We start from the raw sequence: 23,139 nt of genomic DNA on the forward strand, positions 1-23,139 counted from the left end.
ACAAGAAGCAACGCCCCAGGTTTCACCCTGGCTTGACAGACGCAATTGAGGCCATTCCCGAGTCCCTCCTCCCCCGGCCCATTCCAGCTGGTGATGGGCAGACCTTCTACCCAATAGCACGTCCCTTGACTGTCGTTGGGTCCCGCCCCCGTGAAGGCAGGACCAATGAGCGAGCCAGGTCTCGGCGGGGTGGAGGGGGTTGCACTGCGGTAATATGGCTCTTCCTTAGCCAGCGGCGGCGGTGGCAAGTAGGGTATAGAGCAGTCCTGCCTCCCGGGCGGCCGGGTTCTAGGCTGCAGGGGCTCAGCGGAGAGTGGCTAGGACGCGGCGGCGGATGCCGAGGGAGCGCCCGCCCCGCCGCCCGGCGGCCCCCAGGTCGAGATGAGCGCCTCAGCGTCCGTCGGGGGCCAGGTCCCCCAGCCGCCCCCGGGCCCGGCCGCCGCGCTGCCGCCCGGTTCCGCCGCGCGGGCCCTGCATGTGGAGTTGCCGTCTCAGCAGGTAAGCCCACGGGCTCGCGGCGCTCGGGGGCACCGGGGAGGCCCGCGCGGAGCCCCTGCTGGCTCCGGGCTGATCCTGTGCAAGCCGGGAGACCCGGAGAAGTGGCCGGGGCAGCTCACAGGACTGAGGACGGCTGTCAGGAGGTCTCGTGCGGGCAGGGTGCAGGGATGCCTGAGCCTCTCCGCGTCCTGGGAGAGTCCCGTTACAGGAGACCGGCTTGTGAGGAGACAGGCAGGGAGCCAGCGAGACTCTCTGGGGCCCCGGCCGGAGGCCGCCTCTGCCCCGTAGGAGCTGGGGATTCCCTTGTGCAGACCCTCCTCTCAACCCTCCTGGGAAGGGACGGGGAAGCCCTTGTGTCCCACGAGACAGCGAAAGTGCTTTCCCTTTTTCTCCACACCTGGCCATCTCCGCGTACGGAGAAACCGGTGGGTACTCTCCTGCGGGAGTCGTGAGCCTTCAGGGTTTCCAGCATTTACTTTTAGTCTCTCCGGATTACGAAGTTCTTCCCTCAGCCTCTCTAGAGAAACGTACTAATATTTGGGACTTTGAGGTTTCCTTCCTAATTCTTACATCCCCAAGGAACGCATCTTAATAATTAGAGGGGCTCTTTCCTACTTCATTCCCTCTACTGAGTCTCTGTGGAAGGAGGATTTGATGATATATGTATTCATGTCTTCCCATCCTTTAGCAAGGACTTTGAGGGCTTCTTGGGTTCACATTGTAGGGGGATAAGAAAGAGGAAACACTGATTTGGGGGAACTGACAAAATTCTTTGCTTCACCCCCATATCTGTAAGAGTACTTCTTCCCTCCTCCTATCCCTTGTTCTTCCTCTGTTCCCCACGGGGAGACTTTGCAGGAATCTTAGCATTAAAGAGACTTAAAGGTAAGTACAATTCCCCCTCTCCCTTCCTTCCTCCTTCCAAGAGGAGGAGCTAAGAGAAACTGTCAGTTATTGAGAGCCTGCCGTGTTGGATTTGTGCTAAGTGCTCAGAGGTCATTAGTTCACTGACTCTTCACAACTTTATGAGATAGCTGTTTTTACTGTCCTAGTTTTGCAGTTGAGGAAACAGGCTTGTCCAAAGCCTTACAGTTAGAACGTGATGGACCTGGGTTTCAGAATCCAGAGTCTGACTCTGTAGCCCATGCACGTGGTGGTTTTGCTTGAGACTTGAGCGACCTTTTTCTCTGCCACCTTGACAGGGACAGAGTAAGTTCCTTCATACCGTTTTTTCCAACTTTCCATCCCTGCCAGTGGGACTTAAGAACAATTCTTAAAGAAGAAAGCAGAGGTTGTGGGAAGAGAGTGGATGGAAAATGGAATGAATTTGAGTACAGTAAAGGAGGGGGAGTGCTAAAGGGAAGGGAAGAGTTGGAGATAATAGCCACAGTGGTGGCCATTGAGTAGGGAGGCAGAAGTGTCTGTAGAAGCAGGGGCTTTTTGTGTGGTAGAAGAGGATTGAAAACAGGATAGCATGTGCCCTGGTTTTGTGGTGCTGTTGAGCAGGCAGTTTGTGGAGAACAGTAGGAGTTTTAGGTTTGCATTGTATTGTGAGATGCTGGGAGTGCCAGTCTGGCTGGGGGTACTAGTCTCTGGAATGAGCATTAGTGTGAATTTTCATATGTGTTGGAGGTGGGAGTGTGAGGGTGGATACTGGGAGAAGCAATGGTGGACACTGTTAGAAACAGCCTGGAGAAATCCTAAGGAGTTGAGAGACCAAGAGGTATTCAGTTTGGGGGAGCTTTGAGAGTGTGTGGGATTAGGAAAGAGAAAGTATCATTTACTTCATAGAGCCTTCTCTGATAACAGTTCACAGTTTAAGATTGGGGGAAATAATTCAAACAAACTGTCCATGGAATAAATTCAGCTGCATTTGTTAGTGTTTGTCAAATTTTTGGATTGGTGCCGAGGGATATATAGTGGCTTAAGTGTACAGCTGAATGCTGTATGAGTGCTGAGTGTGCTATTTACAGCTTTCTGGGGGTGTCATCCTTGAATTCTTGGAAGGCAGCCTGTATAACAAAAACACTTTTACTTTTGCAGTTGACATTAATTTAGCTTTGGGGATAAAAATGCTCAGATTTGTTTTTTCTTTCTTTTTTCCTTTTTTTTTTTCTTTTCCATTTTAGCCTTGCCTAGGTAATGGTAAAAAATGCTCAGATTTTTTTAGGATATAAATATATAATATTAAAAAAATTTTTTGTTGAAGTATTATCTGTATACAGTAAAGTACACAGAGAGCTAGCATACAGTTTGATGAACAAAGTGAACACAGTTATATAACTACTACCCAGATTAAGAAATACAAAATTATTAACATCTCAGAAGCCCTCTTTATGTTCTCTCCGGTCTCTACCTTTCTTTTTCTGTAAAGGAAACACTTTTTTGATTTCTAACACAAGAGGTCAGATTTTGCTTTTTCTTGAACTTTACATAAAATGGAGTTATACAAAATGTATTTTTTTGTGTCTGGTTTCATTTATTCAGTATGTTTTGTGAGATTCATAGGGTGTGTATGTGTATGTGTGTATAAAACTTTTTGCTTTTGCATTAATCTGGTGTTTTTTCTTTGCCCACGGCTTTACAAAATTTCAAAGGTTTAGATAAATTGGAAAGCCAATTATTAACTTTCTTTTAAATAACACTTTTAAATTCAATCATCCATTTATTACAGCCCATGCTAGTTGGCAAGATGTCAGTATCTCTAAACAAACTCTGTTGATATAGGATTTCTATGATGAAGTTATGTCAAAGTAGATTCAGTGGTCCCCCGGCCTACTTATAAGGCAGGGTTTCTCAACTTTGGCACTGTTGACATTTTGGAGGTGAACAGTGGCTGGGCAGGAGCTTGTAAGATGTTTAACCACATCCCAAGATACTAGCAGTACCTCCCCAATTCTGACTATCAAAAATGTGTTCAGATTTAGCCAAGTGTCCCTTAGGGGCCAAAACTACCCTTGGTTGATAACCACTGTTCTAAGGTTTATTTTCATTTTAGGATAGAGAGTATCCCTGCTATTATCTACTCATTTATTCCAATTTTAATTAAGTCCTGTTGATTCTAAAAGTGGCTGTGTGTTTAAAATACTTACTTATTATATGTATTAACATTAATTCCCAAAATTTTGGACTCCTCTGCCCCATCTGCCTGTGGAAAAAGACTTGTTTTTGCTCAAAGCCCACAACACTTATCTATAAGACCTAATTTATTTGTTTTATCCACTTAAGAAAAAAGTTAAGACTATATAACTCCTGGACCTTAACAGGAGGTATGTATGAGTACTAGGTATAGTCCATATCAGCTCCTTGACTGTGGCAAGTGGGACTACTACTTTTCTTTGTCTCCCTTTGCTTCTATGTGATCTTTAACTGTAATTTAAGCATGGCTTAGTTACACATTTTGAAGACTGTTGCTCTTTAACTTTTGGTTGAGGTTTGTAATTAACCAGTGAATGAGTATAGCTTCATCTGAGGAATAACTTCCTACATATTTTTAGATTTAGGAGTCTTGAGGTAAATATTTGTGTTTTGTGGTAGAGACATTTAATATGTCTTTAAAAAGCTTAGTTCAGAGCATTTCTTTCCTCCCAAAGGCTTTCTCACTTGTGTATTACCTAATTCTTAATACATTTCTCAGATACTCAGAGCTCAGAAGGCTTTATTGTTAGTGACCCTTTTCTGGTGTTATGTGTTTGTTCTTTTAACAATTCAGTGCAAACGATGTACTCTTTTCTCAGAAAATGCACTTACATGGATATGTAAATACACACTTTTTCATGCAGGTTTGATTCCCTTGAATTATAAATGGAAGACCCCAGATTAACTATTCCTAAGCTGGTTTAATCTCTTCCTTTTAGAAAAATTTAAAATTTTGCAATTTATTATTTTTCTTATATAGTTTTTCACATCAATGTGTATATATATATCTTTACCACATTTTGTATGATAACAGTTATATTTTTAACACCCGATTGGTGGACTTTTTCCTATTTTTCTTTATTACATTGTTGCAGTGAATATCAATATATAGATATCTTTGTATACTTGCACTAATATTTCTGTAGGATAAATTTTGAGCAGTGAAATCAATCAAAGGGGATATATATATATGCATATATATATTTAACTTTAGAAGATATTGGCAGAGGGTTTCTCAACAAGTATGTGCCTGTTTACACTCCTATGATCAAATTTATGACAGGGACTGTTTCTCCATATTTTTGCCAACTTTGGGTATCGTTAAGTTTTCTCAATGTTTTCCAACCTAATTTTATGTTACAGATTGCATTCACACACACACAATACATATATATATGTGTATATATTTTTATTACTTAAATTTACATTTATTAGTTACATTTTAACAGTTTCATTTAGTGTATGCCAGACACTATGCTAAGTACATGATCTCTTTTATCCTTACACAACCCTATGAGTTTGAATATCACATGGGTTTATTTAACATTTTAACAACTTCTTTTGTGAATTGCTTATTCATGCCCTTGGCATTAACTTTTCTGATTGCTTGCTCATGTTTTTCATTGATTGGAAGAACATTTTTTCTTGTCCTGTTTTTTAATTGGAAGAAAGAGTGGGGTATATTAGGGCTATTAGCCCTTGTCTAACTTGAATTTTTTAAAATAGATTTTATTTTTTAAAACAGCTTTAGATTTATGGAAAAATTGAGACGATAATACAGAAAATTCCTATATACTCTACACCTACTTTCTTCTATTCTTAACATTTGCTACTAATGTGGTACAATTTTTATAACTAATGAGCCAATATTGGGATTTTTTTTTTTTGAGACACAGTCTCGCTTTCTTGCCTAGGCTAGAGTGATTGCCGTGGTGTCAGCCTAGCTCACAGCAACCTCAAACTCCTGGGCTCAAGTGATCCTCCTGCCTCAGCCTCCCGAGTAGCTGGGACTACAGGCATGTGCCACCATGCCCGGCTGATTTTTATATTATATATATTAGTTGGCCAATTAATTTCTTTCTATTTTTATGGTAGAGACGGGGGTCTCGCTCAGGCTGGTTTTGAACTCCTGACCTTGAGCAATCCGCCTGCCTCGGCCTCCCAGAGTACTAGGATTGCAGGCATGAGCCACCTCGCCCGGCCAATATTGGGATATTATTAACTGAAGTCCATAGTGTATTCAGATTTGCTTAGTTTTTAAAAAAAATTATGGTAAAAAAATATATATATAACATAAAATTTGCTATTTTAACAATTTTTAAGTGTACAATTTAGTGGCATTAAGAACATGCTTAATGTTGCATAATCATCACCACTATCTATTTTCAGAACGTTTTCATCATCCCAAACAGAAACTGAACCCAATAGACAACTCTCCAGTCTCCCCTCCCACCAGCCCCTGGTAAACTCTATTCTACTTTATGTCTCTATGATTTTGACTATTCTAGGTAGCTCTTATAAATGAAATCATACAGTGTTTGTCCTTTTGTGACTGTGCTATTTTATACTTAGCATGTTTTCAAGGATCATTCATGTTGTATCATGGTTAGAATTTCATTCCTTTTTAAGGCTGAATAGTATTCCATTATAGGTATATACTACTTTTTATTTATCTATTCATCTCCCAATGGAGCCTTAGTTTTTTACCTGATGTCCTTTTTCTATGCCAGGATCCTATCCTGAATACCACATTGTATTTAGTTGTACTGTCTCCTTTGCCTCCTCTTAGCTGTGACAGTTCCTTAGACTTTCCTTGTTTTTGATGCCCTTGACAGTTTTGAGTACTGGTCAGGTATTTTGTAGTTTTATAGGATGTCACTCTATTGGAATTAGTCTGTTTTTTTTTCCCACCCCCACCTCACGATTGGACTGGAGTTGGGTTGTCTTGAGAGCAAGGCCTCAGATGTAAAATTCCATTTTCATCATATCAAGTATACATACCATTAACGTGATTTATCACTGTTGATGTTAGCTTTCGTCATCACCTGCTGAGGTATTAATAATATATGACAGGAAAAACAAACTAGCTGTTGCTCCTATAATACTCTCAGAATAGCATTTCTAACATCAGATGTATGGGGCTCCCCCCCCCACATACTGAGCAGTTCTCCAGTGGACACCAATATGATATCCTATAATTCAATTAAATTCTGACACTGTCTACCTGGAGTTAGCATTATACTCCACAAGTTAAAGGCTCATTCCCACAAAACTGCCCCCTCCACTTCACATGCCAATCTCAAGTCTGGGCCTCTGGAACTTCTAACCAGCTGGCTATAAATTGGGGGTTCCCATGACCACCTTCTCAGGTTCAGTCATTTGCTGGAGCGGAACTCAGGAAAATGCCTTGCTTACTTTTTCAGTTTTTTTATGAAGGATCTTACAAAGGATACATATGAACAGCCAGATGGAAGACATGCACAGGGAAAAGTCTGGGGGAAGTGGCCTCTCTACTATCTATGTGTTAAGCAACCCGGAAACTCTCCAAAACCTGTAGTAGCCGGATTTTTTTATGGAGGCTTCATCATGTAGGCATGATTTATTATTAACTCAATCTCCAGCCTCTCTTCCGTTCAGGAAGGATGGAGAATGGGGCCGAACATTCCAAGCTCCTAATTATGGCTTCATCTTTCTGGTGACCAGCCCCAGTCCAGGGGCCTACCAAGAATTGCCTCATTAGAACGCAATATGCTCTTATCACCTAGGAAATTCCAAGAAATTAGGCATTCCGTGTCAGGAACCAGGTCAAAGACCAAATACTATAAGAAAAGATTCTCCCTAACACTTCTATTGCTCAGGAAATTATAAGGGTTTTAGGAGCTCTGTGCTAGGAACTGGGGACAAAGACCAAAATGTGTATTTCTTAGAATTTACAATACCACAGGTAGTATTTGTCAGGTTTCTCTGCTATAAGGTTACTCTCTTCGCCTCACCCACTACTGTTGTACAAGCTCTTTGGAAGGAAGTCATGTGTAGCCCACATGAGGAAGAGGCCATTTATGCTCTCCCTCCTTGAGGGCAGAGTATCTGTATAAAGTTTTTGGAATTCTGCATGGGAGATTTATATCAGTAATCACTTCCTTTAACAGATGTGCAATCTAAGGTCTAGGAACTCTCTTAAAGTTATACAGAATGTCAACACAGGGACTGCAGTCTGGGTCTTTGATTCTCATTTGCTGTAGGCACCCAGCCTATGGTTGGGTTTGGTCTTTGCAGGGTTCTGGTGAAAAGTTTTAAGTTCAGGGTTTGGGACCATAATGCTTTATTTTTTATTTCCCATAGCACCTGCACCTAGCACTGTGCTGATTACTTAGTAGGAACTCAGTATATTTTTATTTTTCAACTTTTATTTGTATACGACTCTTTCCTTTGAAGAACTTTACAGCCTAAAGAGAAGGAAAGATTGGATCCAATGGGATTGAAACACATACTAGGAAAAAATGATAGAAGCACAAAAGCAGATTGAAAGCTTAATTTAGCTGTACATGTTATATATTTTCCCTTTACATGGTTATGTTTATTTAGATCCCTTTTGTTAATCTAATTTAATTATCTTTCTAGTATTTAAAAAAATGTTTTGTTGGTAAGGCTGCTGAAGGCAAAAAAATTAAAAAAAGCTATATCTTATTGGGAACATATGCCCAATGCAGCATAGCACCATGCCATGCGCATTTATTCCTACCACAAATGTTTATTAAGACCCTTGTGACTCAAAGAAAAAAATGTAATATATAGTTGCATACCTACAACTTAAAATGATGGTAATTTTTGAGCTGTTCTGGTGCTCGTAAGTAAAACTGTATGAGGAGCTGGTGTGAAGGTAGTGAATTATCTCCATTGATCACAGTTAGTTACAATTCTACTCTTTCCCCCTTCTCACTGTTGCACTTGACCAGCCCTCCACCCCCAAAAAATACCCTATGAGAAAGCTTCTGAAACTTAAAGATGCTAACTTAGCATCCTAAAATAATTATTTTTATGTGACAAAATTACATCAGGAAATTGTCTGTTTCTTTGTTTTCCCAGTGAAAATGTTTAGTTTCCCTTTGAAAGGAAAAGCTATGTTCTTATTTAGTGTTTACTTTAAAATTTCTCCACAGGATAACAATGCTTAACTTTGTGGCAGAAAATTCAGAAGTGAAACTGAATGGAAATAGAGCAAGAGCAGAATTGAAACTAATAAGTTAGGCCTGAAGTGTGTGGTAAAATTAAAAAATTTAGATTTTCATAGTTTCCAAATATATATTTTTGGTAAGCTGTATATTTTTACCTGTCAGACATTGCTGGGGAGAAAAAGAGATATTTGTCATTTTTAATTTCCTGGAATGTGTGCAGCTACAAAACTAAAAGTGTTTTAGAAAAGTTAAAGACAGATCTATCTTAAGAGAGGTTGAAACATTTTAGGTTTTACACTTTGTTTTAGGTTTAATGACAGTGACATCTTGTACTGTTAGTTTAAATTTTTTCAGTGCCTTGTTTGGTATTTTACCAATTGCTTCCTTAGATTATAAAGGTTGCAGAGCACAGGGAGCATGGACAACTAGATGTTGAAATTTTAAAATTCGTGGTATATTTTGGTTTAGTAGCACATAGCCTTGTTTTCTAACTTATTTTAAGATAGAAACATGAATTCTGAATGATGGAATTTTACAGATACAAAACCTGAAGTCCTCAGAGGTGAAAGTTTGCCTGGCCATAGACTTGGTCCATCTGTTTATTCCTGCCCTAAAGGATTTAGTAAAGAGTATTAGTTTAACAGATCTGTATTGAGTGTCTTGCTATTCCTGCGTGTGGCAGAGAAATGACCAGAACCTGGGTCTTGTGAGCAGTTCCACTGTGCTTGGCTGGGTGTGTTGAGAACTTGTTTCTTAAACTTCACTCTACGCTTTGACACATTAGCTTTACACCTTTGGGGATTTTAGGCTAGAATTAAAATGAGGGAGATGCTGTATTTTAAATTTCTCTTTAAGGGCAGAACACTCAGATTTCACTCTCCCACCCCACTTTTATGGTGTGAATTAGAGTGAAACTTTGGAATGTCCCTCTGGAGTGTAAGTGATTAGTCTTCCTGTTTTGTCCCTGGGTACTTAACCATGCCTATCCTTTTTTGAATATTTTACGTAAGAACTGGCCAGGCATTGTGACTCATGCCTATAATCCAGCACTTTGGGAGGCAGGTCAGAGGGTTGTTTGAGGTCAGGGGTTTAAGACCAGCCTGAGCAACATAGTGAGACCCTCATCGCTACCAAAAATAAAAAAAAAATTAGCTTGGTATGATAGTGCATGCCTATAGTCCTAGCTACTTGGGAGGCTGGAGCAGGATGGTGGCTTGAGCCCAGGAGTTCAAGGCTGCAATAAGCTATGATGGTGCCACTGCACTCAAACCTGGGTGACAGAGTAAGACCCAGTCTAAAAAGAAAAAAAAAAAAGAACTCCTGGCCGGGCGCGGTGGCTCACGCCTGTAATCCTAGCACTCTGGGAGGCCGAGGCGGGTGGATTGCTCGAGGTCAGGAGTTCAAAACCAGCCTGAACAAGAGCGAGACCCCGTCTCTACTATAAATAGAAAGAAAATTAATTGGCCAACTAATACATACAGAAAAAATTAGCCGGGCATGGTGGCGCATGCCTGTAGTCCCAGCTACTCGGGAGGCTGAGGCAGTAGGATCGCTTGAGCCCAGGAGTGTGAGGTTGCTGTGAGCTAGGCTGCCGCCATGGCACTCACTCTAGCCTGGGCAACAAAGTGAGACTCTGTCTCAAAAAAAAAAAAAGAACTCCTGATTCTACTTCTGGAACAGCAACCATCTGGTGATTATGGATTTTTTGATGGCAGGAGTTTCATTCTGTGTAATATTTGGTGCTGATTGCTGTAGACCCTATTTAGTAGTAATGTTATTAGGCATTTTACTTATTCTTTGTGAAAACTCTAATAAAGTGTGTTTATTGCTCAAGAGCTCAGATAGATAATGCTGAAGTTGAGCAGAACTCAGCACTTTGGAGTCTCACTTCACTTTGTATGTTCGTTCATGAAATATCTGGCATTTTTTTTCCTACCATGGTTTTTATAATATCCCAAAATATGGAGTCAGACTTTTTTGACAATGAGGAATATTAGGAAGCTGAAACTAGCAGCTACCTTTGACTTTTGTTTTTAAAAGCCAGTCATATTTAGCAGTGGGGAGTTGAATACCAACTTTAGTGACACTAATGTTAATAAGTTCTGATAACCCACTACCATTGGACCAACCTCTTTGACTTTTTTCATTAGACTCCTGGGTAAGAAAAAAGGGAAGAAGTAAAAGTAAAAGTGATAGTCAGACTTATGATCTATTTTTTTCCAGGAAAACATTCGTGATCTTTAACATACTATGTATTTTTGTGACAAAGGATTTAACTCTGAATTATGATTAATTCATGTGTTCATGTTAGCCTATGTTAAAATGAATTCTAAGTGTGGGGTAGGAAAAACTTGTCAGTGATTTGTTTAATAGATACTTATAAAATGCCTTTGAATTGTGTTAAGCACAGGATTCAAAACTGTGTGTCTTGTTTCTGCCAACCTACTCATGTCTTTCAGAGGATATGAATTATTTCCTTCCTCAATTCCAATCATTCTTTTGTATGAGTGCTAATCCAGAAAACTAAATTTTTTAAAAATACAAAATAAAAATAGTCTTATTTTGCATTTTGAAAAAACTGTTTCTTAAGTTTCTCTCTGTCAATGAAAAGATGAATATCCTTGAGAAAATTGGTACTGTTTTCATCCACTAAAATGCTAATATCTAGGTATGCATGAGAAACAGCAACATAGAGAAAGCTTTCTAATTTTTTATTCTGAAAATAGATCATAAAACAAGATAGACAGGTAGGCTATTGGGTAGTCATTATATATAGGTTTAGGATATTTTATAGGACTGTGTTCATTACAGGATAGAATTGGTGCCATTATAGAATTGTGTATATAAGTAGATATTTTAGACTTGTTTTCATGAATTGACTTAATGGAGTTTATGCTACATGGAAGATGTTTAATATAAATACAAAAATAGCAGCTCCCCAGGTGCTCTGGAGTGACTAGTTTATACATTTATATCAAAAAGCATCAGTCTGTGGCCGGGCGTGGTGGCTCACGCCTGTAATCCTAGCACTCTGGGAGGCCGAGGTGGGCGGATTGCTCGAGGTCAGGAGTTCGAAACCAGCCTAAGCAAGAGCGAGACCCCATCTCTACTATAAATAGAAAGAAATTCATTGGCCAACTAATATATATATATACAAAAAAAAAAAAAATTAGCCGGGCATGGTGGCACATGCCTGTAGTCCCAGCTACTTGGGAGGCTGAGGCAGCAGGATTGCTTGAGCCCAGGAGATTGAGGTTGCTGTGAGCTAGGCTGACGCCATGGCACTCACTCTAGCCAGGGCAACAAAGCGAGACTCTGTCTTCAAAAAAAAAAAAAAAAAAAAAAAAAAAAGCATCAGTCTGACTCAGGAGGCTGAGGTGGGAGGATTGCTTGAGGCCAGGAGTTCCAGACCAGCCTGGGCGACATAGAGAGACCCTGTCTCTAAAAAAATAAGAAAAAATGATCTGTGCATAGGGGTGTACACATGTGGTCCAGCTACATAGGAGCCTGAGGCAGGCTCACCTGAGCCCAGGAGTTCAAGAGTGCTGTGCTGCAGTGAGCTATGATCTCACCACTGCATGCCAAGCTGGGTGGCAGAGCAAGATCCTGTCTTTAAAAAAAGGAAAAAAAACAAAAAGACAGACATCAGTCTAAATTGGGTGTGGTGGCGGGCCTGTAGTCTGAGGTACTCAAGGGCTGTGGATCCCAGGAGCTTGAGGCCAGCCTGGGTAACATAGCAAGACCCTATATCTTAAAAAAAAAAAAAAAGTCTGGTATTAGATGGAGACATTGTAGAATTACAGAATTTCTTTCTTTCTTTTTTCTTTTCTTAGAGACAGGGTGTTGCCATGTTGCCCAGTCTAGAGTACCGTGTCTATTCATAGATGCAATCATGGCACACTACAGTCTTAAACTCCTGGGTTCAAGCAGATCCTCCTGCCTCAGCCTCCTGTGTAGCTGGGACTACAAGGGGTACACCTGGCCAAATTGCAGAATTTGTTAGTTGCACATTGGCTACATTTTTTTTTTTTTTTTTTTTGAGACAGAGTCTCACTTTGTTGTCCAGGCTAGAGTGAGTGCCGTGGCGTCAGCCTAGCTCACAGCAACCTCAAACTCCTGGGCTTGAGTGATCCTTCTGCCTCAGCCTCCCGAGTAGCTGGGACTACAGGCATGCGCCACCATGCCCGGCTAATTTTTTTTAATATATATATATCAGTTGGCCAATTAATTTCTTTCTATTTATAGTAGAGACGGGGTCTCGCTCTTGCTCAGGCTGGTTTTGAACTCCTGACCTCGAGCAATCCACCCGCCTCGGCCTCCCAAGAGCTAGGATTACAGGCGTGAGCCACAGCGCCCGGCCTGGCTACATTTTTGATATACAAATTCAGCTATTTGAAATCTACTAGAAAATTGGAAAGCTGCCTCATATTTACATTTAATATTTTAGTGGATGAAAGCAGTATCACTTTTCTCAATGACATTCTTCTATTTATTAAGGTATCCTGAAAGGACCAGTGTAATTGAAAGACTTTCTTAATAATGACCCCATTTTGTTTAGCTTCTTAAAGTTCATTTCAAGAATTCCTCCCCAACATTCCACAAATATGAATGCTTATAAATGCCATAGACCATCTAGGTGATGGAAATAAAATAGTAGTCAAGACAAAAGTCCTGCCCTCATGGGCCTTACTTTCTAGTAGGTGAGAAATAGAGGGTTAGCAAACTTTCTGTGAAAGGCCAGCAAGTACATATTTCAGCCTTAGCAGGCCCTAAGATCTTTGTAGCAACTATTCAACTATGCTATTGTGAGAAAACAGCCCTATACAATATGTAGACAAATGAGTGTGGCAGTATTCCAGTAACAAGTTTATTTATGGGTCCTGAAATTATTTTTATCAAACATTTAAACATGGGTTGGGTGTGGTGGCTCATGCCAAAATAGGAAGAAATTAGCTGGACAACTAAAAAATATATACATGCATATAAAAAATTAGCTGGGCATGCCTGTAGTCCCAGCTATTCAAGAGGCTGAGGCAGGAGGATCACCTGAGCCCAGGAGTTTGAGGTTGCTCTGTCTCAAAAAAACAAAACAAAACAAAAGATAAAAATGGTTTTTAAATGTTTAAATGTTCTTGTTTGTTTAAGACAGAGTCTCTGTCACCCTCAGTAGAGTGCAGTAGCGTATAGTAGTAGCTCACTGCAACCTTAAACTCCTAGACCCAAGCAATCCTCCTGCCTCAGCCTCCCAAGTAGCTGAGACTACAGGACTGTGCCACGATGCCCAGCTAATATTTCTGTTTTTAATAGAGACAGGGTGTTGCTCTTACTCAGGCTAGTCTTGAACTCCTGAGCTCAAACAGGCCACCCACCTTGGCCTCCCAGAATGCTAGGATTACAGGCGTGAGCCACCACCACGCCCAGCCACAGAACAAGTTTAACTATCTCTGCAGGTTAGCCCAACCTTTAAGTGCATTGTTGAGGTGGGGATTGGGATTGGGATCAGATGTTAATATGAAGTACTTCCCAAATTTATTTGTTTACAGAATTCTTTTTCTATGGGACTAGCTTTTCCTAGACCCATTTTTTGGGAAGCAGGAAGCTACCATAACCAACCAATCATGAAGTAAACAAAAGACTTGGGAGCTCTGAAAGTACCACAAAATCCTGTAAAACGCATGAACTTAATTTACAGGGTATCCCTGAGGCTTTTACTCAGAACCTTTTTACTCTGAACTTTTAGAAATTATTCCAACAAGGTTAGTTTTGGGTTTCTCAAGTTGCAGCACACTAGAAGCAAATAACCAGAAGAGGGAAAAGGGTCTACTACAGGGAGGCCACTGACAGTTCTAAGGAATGAATGGTAGCTGATTACCTGAAAAAGCAGTAAGGTGTTTTCAAAAGCAGCTGGACTTTCATGAGGAGGGACAAATAGTCCTTTAACTCAGTAGTTCTCCATGGCTTTATTACTGCTATAGTACAGATAATAATTACTGTTCACTGATATATTCATGAGTTTTCAAGGAAAGGTTAAATCATGAATATCCTCTTTAATGTAGCAAAATATGTAGTGTATTTTATAAAAATTATAACAAAAATAATAAGAAATTCATACTTAGAAATAAACTTAAGATGTTTTAAAAAATTAAAAATTTAATTAATTGGTATTAAATTCCTTCCATATACTAGATATTGCATTAGGCCCTTGTGTATGTCTTTCTCCATTTTCTGTTATTGTTATAATTTCAGAATATCTTTGAATATAGTTTTGCAGCTTGTTAAAGCAAGTATTAGTATTCCTTTAATATGGTGTGGTGTGAAGACTTGTAAGGCTGATTTTAGGTATAGTTAAGGTTACTTTGGGAAAAGCACTTCTTTCTGGTCCTTAGGTTTTTAACCTTTACAGTGAGAAGACTGGATTATCTGTAGCTCCGGGTATACTTCTAACCTCTGTGTGCCTCCATTTCCTCAGTTGCCAATGCCTTTCTTTTGACCTGCATGTTTTCAGTCTACAAATGTCGTGTTCAACTCTGTTCTACACCATCATTCGTTGAACAGTTATTTTTTTGGTTTCTACCATGTATCCACAGTGGTTAAGAAATTGGACACTAAAGCCTGACTGCTTGTATTCAAATCCTTGTCCCACTGTTTCCTAGCTAGGCAGTTTGGAAGTTATTTAATCTCCCTGTGCTTTAGGGAGGCTCAGGTAAAATGGGCATAGTTACAGCCTACCCTGAAGGGTTGTTGAGAGGATTATTTTTATTATTTTTATTTTTTTATTATTTTTTAAGCCAGTCAAATTTAGCAGTGGGGGGTTGAATACCAATTTTAGTGACATTAATGTTAATAAGTTGTGATAACCAACTACCATTGGACCAGCTTGTTGAGAGGATTCAATGAATCATAAACTCACAAAGATGCTTGGTACCATAGTAAGTGCTCAAGAAATGTTAGTTGTTGCTACTAACATTACTATTCGCACCAAAGATAACAGGATAAATAAAGGCACTATCCCTCCCCTGGAGGAACTAATAATCTAATGGGTAAGGCAAATATGTGAGCAAACCATTTTAGTTTAATATAAGAGTGATTTGAACAAAGTGCTGAGGTTAAGATGGGTAATGCATGCTAGTAAAGGGACCAACTTGAGCAAAAAGGTAAGAAGGTGTAAGAGGGAATGGCAGACAATTAAGTGAGGCTAGAGTTTAAGGAGCCTGGAGGAAAATGTTGGAAACAAATGAGTTGGAGAGTACAGATGCTCTTTGATTTACCATGGGGTTGTGTCCCAGTGAACCCATCAGAAATAGAAAATACCTTAAGTTGAAAATGCATTTAATACACCTAAACTACTGAACATCATAGCTTAGCCTAGCCTACCTTAAATGTGCTCAGAACACTTACCTTAGCCTGTACTTAGGCAAAATCATCCAACACAAAGCCTGTTTTTTAATAAATTGTTGACTAGCTCATGTAATTTGTTGAATGCTGACCTGAAAGTGAAAAACAGAATGTCTCTGTAGGTACTTGAAATATGTTTTTTACTGAACATGCATTGCTTTCGCATCATCATAAAGTCATAAAATCCTACATTGAACCTTCCTAAGTGGGGACCATCTGTACTACCTGTTCTGCTTACAACATTCCTGAGACAAATGTGTGGGTTTTTTTTTTTTTTTTTACCTGCATAAACTAGTTCTCCTATACCAGCTGGGTGTCCTAAGATTCAATTCAGTTCTGATAGTATCTACCAGGCATTCTTTTCAAATCCCACAAGTTAAGGGGCTCAATCTCACAAGACTGCTCCCACTTGAGAGGTCAGTTGAAAGTCCCAGGCCTCCTGCACTCCTCAGCTATCAGCTATAAATCAGGGGTTCCAACAGCCTCCTCCTCGGGTTCAATAATTTGCTAGAATGGCTCACAGAACTCAGGAAAACAGTTTACTTAAACTACTAATATTATAGGTTTATGAAAAAGGATACAACTCGGGAACAGCTGAATGTAAGTGATAAATAGGGGAGGGGGTGTGGAGCCCCCATGCCCTCTAGGTGCACCCCTGTCCAGCACCTTGATGTATTCACCAACTCAGGCTCTCCAAACTCTGTTGTTTAGGATTTCATGGAGGCCCCATCACATAGCCATCCTTGATTCATCATTGGCCATTGATGATTGGCTCAATCTTCAGCCCCCTCTCCCTTCTCTGGAGATCAGGGGGTGGAGCTGAAATTTACAGTCCTCCAATCATGATTGCCTTGGTCTTTCTGTCCTGACTCTCTAGGGGCCCCCAGCTACCAGTCATCTCATTAGCATACAAAAAACACTCTCATCCTCCAGAGATTCCAGAGTCTTAAAAGCTCTTGTGTCTGGAACTAGGGACTAAGAATTATTATAACAAAAGATGCTTCTATCCCTCTTATACATAGAGTTTTAGGAGCTCTGTGCTAGAAAAAGCACAGAGAAGAAATGTATAGAAATGTATTTCTTATATGGCAGTGTCACAGAGAGGTAGTTCAGGGTTAGAATATAAGGGCCCACATATGCCATGCTTTGGAATTTGGATATTATCCAATAGGTAGAGGGGGAGAACAGTCTTTTCTTTTTTTTTAATTTTTGTTTGGAAAGAATTTTAAGCTTATGGAAAAATTGTGAAAACAAAATTTGTATAAGAAAACCTATATACCTGTTACCCAGATTTGTTTATTGTTAACATTTTATTCTGTTTGCTTTATCATTTGCAAGCTTGCCCTCTATGTATATACAAATATAGATACATTTTTTTTTGTGAGGCATTTAAAGTTAAATTATATACATTATGATCTTTTACCCTTAAATACTTGACTATGTATTCCCTAGAATAGGAATATTTTCTTTCATATCCATAATATAGTTATCAACTTCAGTAAGTTTAGCATTGGTACTTTAATCTGTGGTTCATCAGTTGATCCCATAATGTCCATTATAGAAAAATTCCCCATCCAGTTCAGGATCCAGTCTAGGATTAGGTATTACCTTTAGTTGTCTTTTCTTTTTTTATTTATTTTTTCTTTTTTTTTTTATTTCGGCATATTATGGGGGTACAGATTTTAAGGTTTCAATAAATTCCCATTTCCCCCCCTTTCTTTAGCATAGACATTTCCAGAGCTTTTCTTTGTCTTGTTTTAAATGTCATTGTCATAATATGGACCCCTCCCTGTTTTAAAAAATAGAACATTCCTTATTTTTTGTTTATCTCATGTTCCCTCATGATTAGATTCAGATTATGCATTTCCAATTGGAATGTTGCATTGGTGGTAATATGTTCTTCATAAGGTATCACTTCTGGAGGCACATGATGTTCATTTGTCTCTCACCGGTAAGGTTAATTTTGGTCACCCAGTCAAGGTATTGTCTGATTTCTCAACTCTAATTCTTTGTGTGTGTGTGTGTGTGTGTATGTGTGATGTGCACGTATGGGTACAAATGCCCTTGAAACAAACAGTCTATAGGGAGACACTTTAAGACCATGTTTATATCCTGCTCCTTTCCCCTAGATTTGTCATTTATTGATGTTCTTGTCTGATCCACTCTTGCTTATGATAGTGGCAAAATTGCTGTTGAGACAGTCTCACTCCATTGCCGTAGGTAGAGTGCAGTGGCGTCATTGTAGCTCACTGCAACCTCCAACTCCTGGCTCTATGTGATCCTGCCTCAGCCTCCCGGGTAGCTGGGACTATAGGTGCATGCTGCAATGCCTGGCTGGGTATTTTATTTTATTTTAATTAATTAATTAATTTTGCTAGAGATGGGGTCTCACTCTTGCTCAGGCTGATCTCTAACTCCTGAGCTCAAGCAGTCTTCCTGCCTCAGCCTCCCAGAGTGCTAGGATTACAGGTGTGAGCCACCAGGCCCAGCTGATTTCCCAACTCTTAACACTCCCTCCTTAACCAATCTGCATTGTATGGTAGGCAAGTGTATGAAGACAGTCTTATGAAGAGAATGGTGAGAAGAGTAATTATGAGGCTGCCGAGGAAGTTTCTAAATAAGGGAAGATAGAGGCCTGAACTGTGAGGCACTGGTGTTGTTTGTGCATTTGTTCATCCATTCCTTCATCATTGCTTCATTGTCAGCAAACATTTATTGAGTGTCTGTGTGGGTGCACAATAGCACTTGGGATAAAAAGACACAATTTTGGTTCTGAAGGAGCTTGTAGCCAGTGAGGAGACAGAAAGGAAAAGAGTTATGATAAAATATAAGTGCTGTTAAGAGCTATGTTTGAAATATAACCTTAAATGTTACTTAGTGCTTAAAGGTACTATCCTCCGTGGCACAGTGAAATATCTAATCTTGTCTATGGTTTAGTCATTGATTCATTCATCAGACACTTAACTGAGTTATCTGTGTTGTGCCGGGCCTGTGTGAAGTAGTATGAGTATAAAGAGGAATGATACTCGCTTTCTGTATTTAAGAATGACTCCTCTTTTGGGGCGGCACAGGCACATGAACACAATAAAGCATGATTGTGGTAAGTGCGATGGTGTTTGTACACAGTATAGTCATAGCATAGAGGGAAAAATGATCATCTTGGTTTGGGGTAGTGATCATGGTGGGGAAGGGAGGTCAGGAAGGATGTCTCAAAAGTGTAGATTCTGGAGCTAGGTCATGAAGAATGACTTAGTATTTGTTTACTTAATTGTAGGTATTGAAGTCAAATAAAATATAGAGACAAATCTCTAAATTTTATTAAAATGTTTTATTTGGGAAGCAAAAATTGCAATTTGGGGCATACACATAGGCTGGGTGGTCTTCAGTATGTCGAAGAACAAAGAGAAGGTTGGAGGTTTTATTAAAAGCAGAAATGTTATGTGGTGTTTTGCAGGAAAGTTCATTGGTACTTTCCAATGTTTGCAGGAAAGTTCATAGTAAAGTTTTGGGGAGTTGGCAAGCTCTGATTGGTGAGTGACTGTGGTGGGTAAAACTAGTCTTAAGAGTTGCAGCAGATTGTTTTACTAGCTAATAGATAAAGCTGATTTTAGGTTACAACAGGCAGTTTTAGAAGCCAGGCTTGCAGAGAATTACATTCTTGGGGCAATGTTATGTGCCTTGAGTTTTTTTTTTTTTTTTTTTACTCCTGGCCTCTTTACCAGGTTTTAGTTAGATATGACAAGACCCAATTCATATGAACAACTTTCACACAGGTGTTCACACAGGTGTCAGTTTTGTGATTACCTTTTGCTGCCATTTTTTCATGCAGTCAAAATTTGTGACTAGTTGTTACATACCATTTCAGAAATATCCTTTAAAAATTATTTGTGGGCTGGGTGCAGTGGCTCATGCCTGTAATCCTAGCACTCTGGGAGGCCGAGGCAGGTGGATCATTTGAACTCAGGAGTTCGAGACCAGCCTGAGCAAGAGCAAGACCCTGTCTCTACTAAAAATGGAAACAAATTAATTGGCCAACTAAAAATATATAGAAAAAATTAGCCAGGCATGGTGGCGCATGCCTGTAGTCCCAGCTACTCGGGAGTCTAAGGATTGCTTGAGCCCAGGAGTTTGAGGTTGCTGTGAACTAGGCTGATTCCATGGCACTCTAGCCTGGGCAACAGAGTGAGACTCTGTCTCAAAAAAAAAAAAAATTATTTGTGAATGTGTTTCCCACCCTTAACCTTTTTAACTTCTGCGTGCTGCCTTGTGTTTTGAGTAGCTAATCTCTTTAAAACCATTCTCATAGTATTTTTAGCCATAGTAGGTAGAAACCGCTCCCACCCACCATTTAACAGGTGGAAAACTAAGCCTAGAAAAGAACATGGCAGAGCTAGAGTTTAAACCCAACTATTCTGCTTCTAAATTCAGAGCTTTTTTTCTACTATCTTACTCTGTTTGCTTGTTGGATTTAAAATACAGTTTTCCAATTTTATCTTTGCTTCTACCTTCACAAACCTGTAATAGCTCGAGTTAGATGGATAGATTTTGAAACTATAGGTAAACTGACCACTAAAGGCTAAGGAAACTTTAGGGTGATTGATAATAGTAGTAACATTATTGAACTGTCATGTGTGCTAGCACTGTGATCTAAGCACTTTGTACTTTCTCCACTTACTCCGCATTATGACTCTCTGAAGTTGAAACTATTATGAGCTCTGTTTTACAGATGTGGTATCTGAAGGTGAGAGAGGTTAAATGCTTTCTCAAGTGAAATAGCAGAACTGGGACACAAACTTTTTTTTTTAATATTTATTTTTTAATTATTTTTATTTCTTTTAAATTCTTTTATTATTTATTTATTTTTTGCCAGAGCAAACTTTGGGGATGGGACACAAACTTAATCCTACTAAGTTTATACCATATCACAAAAACAATGTTTGGAATCACTGGAGCTCATAATTGGATTTTGAACTGAAGTACCCTCACTTTGTTTTTTCAGGTAGATTTACAATTTGTACAAGGGAATCTCTTTCCCCAGTGCTGTGGTGTACAGGGTGTTGCATATGAGTTAGCCTTCATGTTGTGGGTGTCTTAGTCTGTTTGGCCAATGATCCCTAATGGGCTAAGCAGCTATAAAAGTCTTCCCATATTATTTGCTCTTAAAAAGTTAAAAAACTTCTTGCTGCAGAAATGGAAATGGGGCATGGCTTTTAGTTTTCTTATATTTATATGGGAAAGGTATTCAGAGGTGTTTAGACTTACATAGTGCCTGGCACATCATGAGTACTCGAGAAACGTTGAAGGACTTTAGTTTGTTAGGATACTGTGTATAGGGGAGAATTATAAAGATAAGAGAATGTTTATGGATGGTAAGAGCTTATTGGAACAGAAAGTGGTAATTGAAAGCAGATTTAGGGCCTTTGCATTTCTAGTCAGCCCACTGCATCTGTGGGTTCCAGATTCAACTAACCATGGATAGAAAATTTTTGAAAAAAAAAACAACAATAAAAGTTAATGATATAAGAGTAAAAAAGAACACAAAAAAAAACTCAATACAGTATAACAACTATTTCCATAGCTTTTACCCTTGTATTGGGTATTATAAGTAATCTAGAGATGATTGAAATTATACAGGAAGATGCGCATAGGTTATATGCAAGTACTATACCATTTTTTATCAGAGACTTAAGCATCTGTGATTTGGTATCCAAGGTGGGGTATGAGGGGGCTGGCGGTGTTCCTTGAATGAATCCCCTGCAGATACCAAAGGATGACTGGCTGTATTTAGTAAAACTTGATTAGAATGGAAGGACCTTGTTACATAAAGGCAACTGGCTTAGTGCTAGGGCAATGAAAAGGAGTTAATAGAAAAGAAATAATGGAAATAAGACATGAAGGCTCTGGGTTAGAATTATCAAATTATAGCTTTTTAGTCTGGGTAGGTTTCAAACATAGGTTCTGCCTGAAATCAGCTTTTTAAAATTTAAAGGTCTTTAATGACTTGTACCTTCTTAACCAGTTATATAGAGCTTGCTATTTGAAAATGACCTGTTGTTCTTGAAAGACGAAATTGATACATGCACTAGAGGAGGAAGCTGGGTTTTCGTTGTATGAACAACAGTAGTTTAAGGGCAGTGAAGGATGTGGAAATGAAGAAGCATATGCCAGAGTAATTGCAAAGAAAGAATTGATGGGTCTAGATGGCTGACTAGAAATAGGGGTGGAAACATGGGAGGCCTGAAAGGCAAAGCTATCTCAAAGGTTGTGAAACAGGGTATCTGAGAAGCAAATACTTGGTGTACCTAGCCCAGGAGGTCAGGCCTGGGTTCAAATCTTGATTTTGTACTTATTAACTGTATGAACTGTTTACTTAGGGCGTCAATTTATTATCTGAAAAATAAGTAAGATGGCTTATGTCAGTGCTTCTTATTTTTTCTTCTTTTTTTAATGATAGAATTGCAAGGAGAAAAGATCAGTGCTTATTAAGCTTAAAATACACATATGAATTACCTGGGGATCTTGTTAAACTACAGATTCTGATTGAGTAGGTCTGTGGTAGAACCTGAGATTGTGCATTTTCAACACATTCCCAGGTGATGCCAAGTAACAGAGGCTTAGATGACCTTTGGGTCCTTTCTAGTTCTGCAGTCCTGCAATTCTATTTACTGAATGTTTCTCCTTCAGAAATCTGTTACATTTTTGTGACTTTATCATCTATTTATATAGATGAATTCTAAATCTGTCTCTTTTCTTCAAATTAGAATTGCCTAAATCAATTCATCATCCTTCAGTGTTAACCACATCCCTCTCTTGACGTCTCTATTTTTGTAATACTTTATGTTTATAAAGTGCTTTACAATTTTTTAGAGAGCTTTTATATGCATTATTTAATTTGATCCTTACTGTAACTCACAGAGATAGGCAGGTGGAAATATCTCCATTTTTTTGGAAGGGGAAATGCTCAGAGAGAGTAAGTGGCTTTGTCCATGAGTGAATAGTAGAACCGCCCTAGAGTTCTGCTCAAACTCTAGCTTAAGCTTTTACCACTGTGTCACAGTGCTTCTGGAAGTAGATATCTCATATACCTGTATTTAAAGATTGCTTGCCATCTCTGTTTTTTTAAAATGTAAATTTAATTTTATTTAAAAAAATA

At 39.3% G+C, this 23,139-nt stretch overlaps 1 protein-coding gene across 2 annotated transcripts in view; it reads left to right on the forward strand.

Moving 5' to 3' along the window:
* Nucleotides 1-169: 169 nt before the first annotated feature.
* UVRAG (UV radiation resistance associated) overlaps nucleotides 170-23,139 on the forward strand; it is a 275,388-nt gene continuing 252,418 nt past the window's right edge. Inside the window, exon 1 of one of the 2 annotated variants that reach the window (XM_076002321.1) lies at nucleotides 170-498. In XM_076002321.1, coding sequence (XP_075858436.1) covers nucleotides 382-498 — 117 coding nt within the window. In that variant the 5' untranslated portion in view covers nucleotides 170-381. The remainder of the gene's footprint in view (nucleotides 499-23,139) is intronic. The other variant, XM_012744895.3, reaches the window with a different exon arrangement.

The sequence above is a fragment of the Microcebus murinus genome, chromosome 4 (assembly GCF_040939455.1).
Source record: "Microcebus murinus isolate Inina chromosome 4, M.murinus_Inina_mat1.0, whole genome shotgun sequence".
Taxonomy (NCBI): Eukaryota; Metazoa; Chordata; class Mammalia; order Primates; family Cheirogaleidae; genus Microcebus; species Microcebus murinus.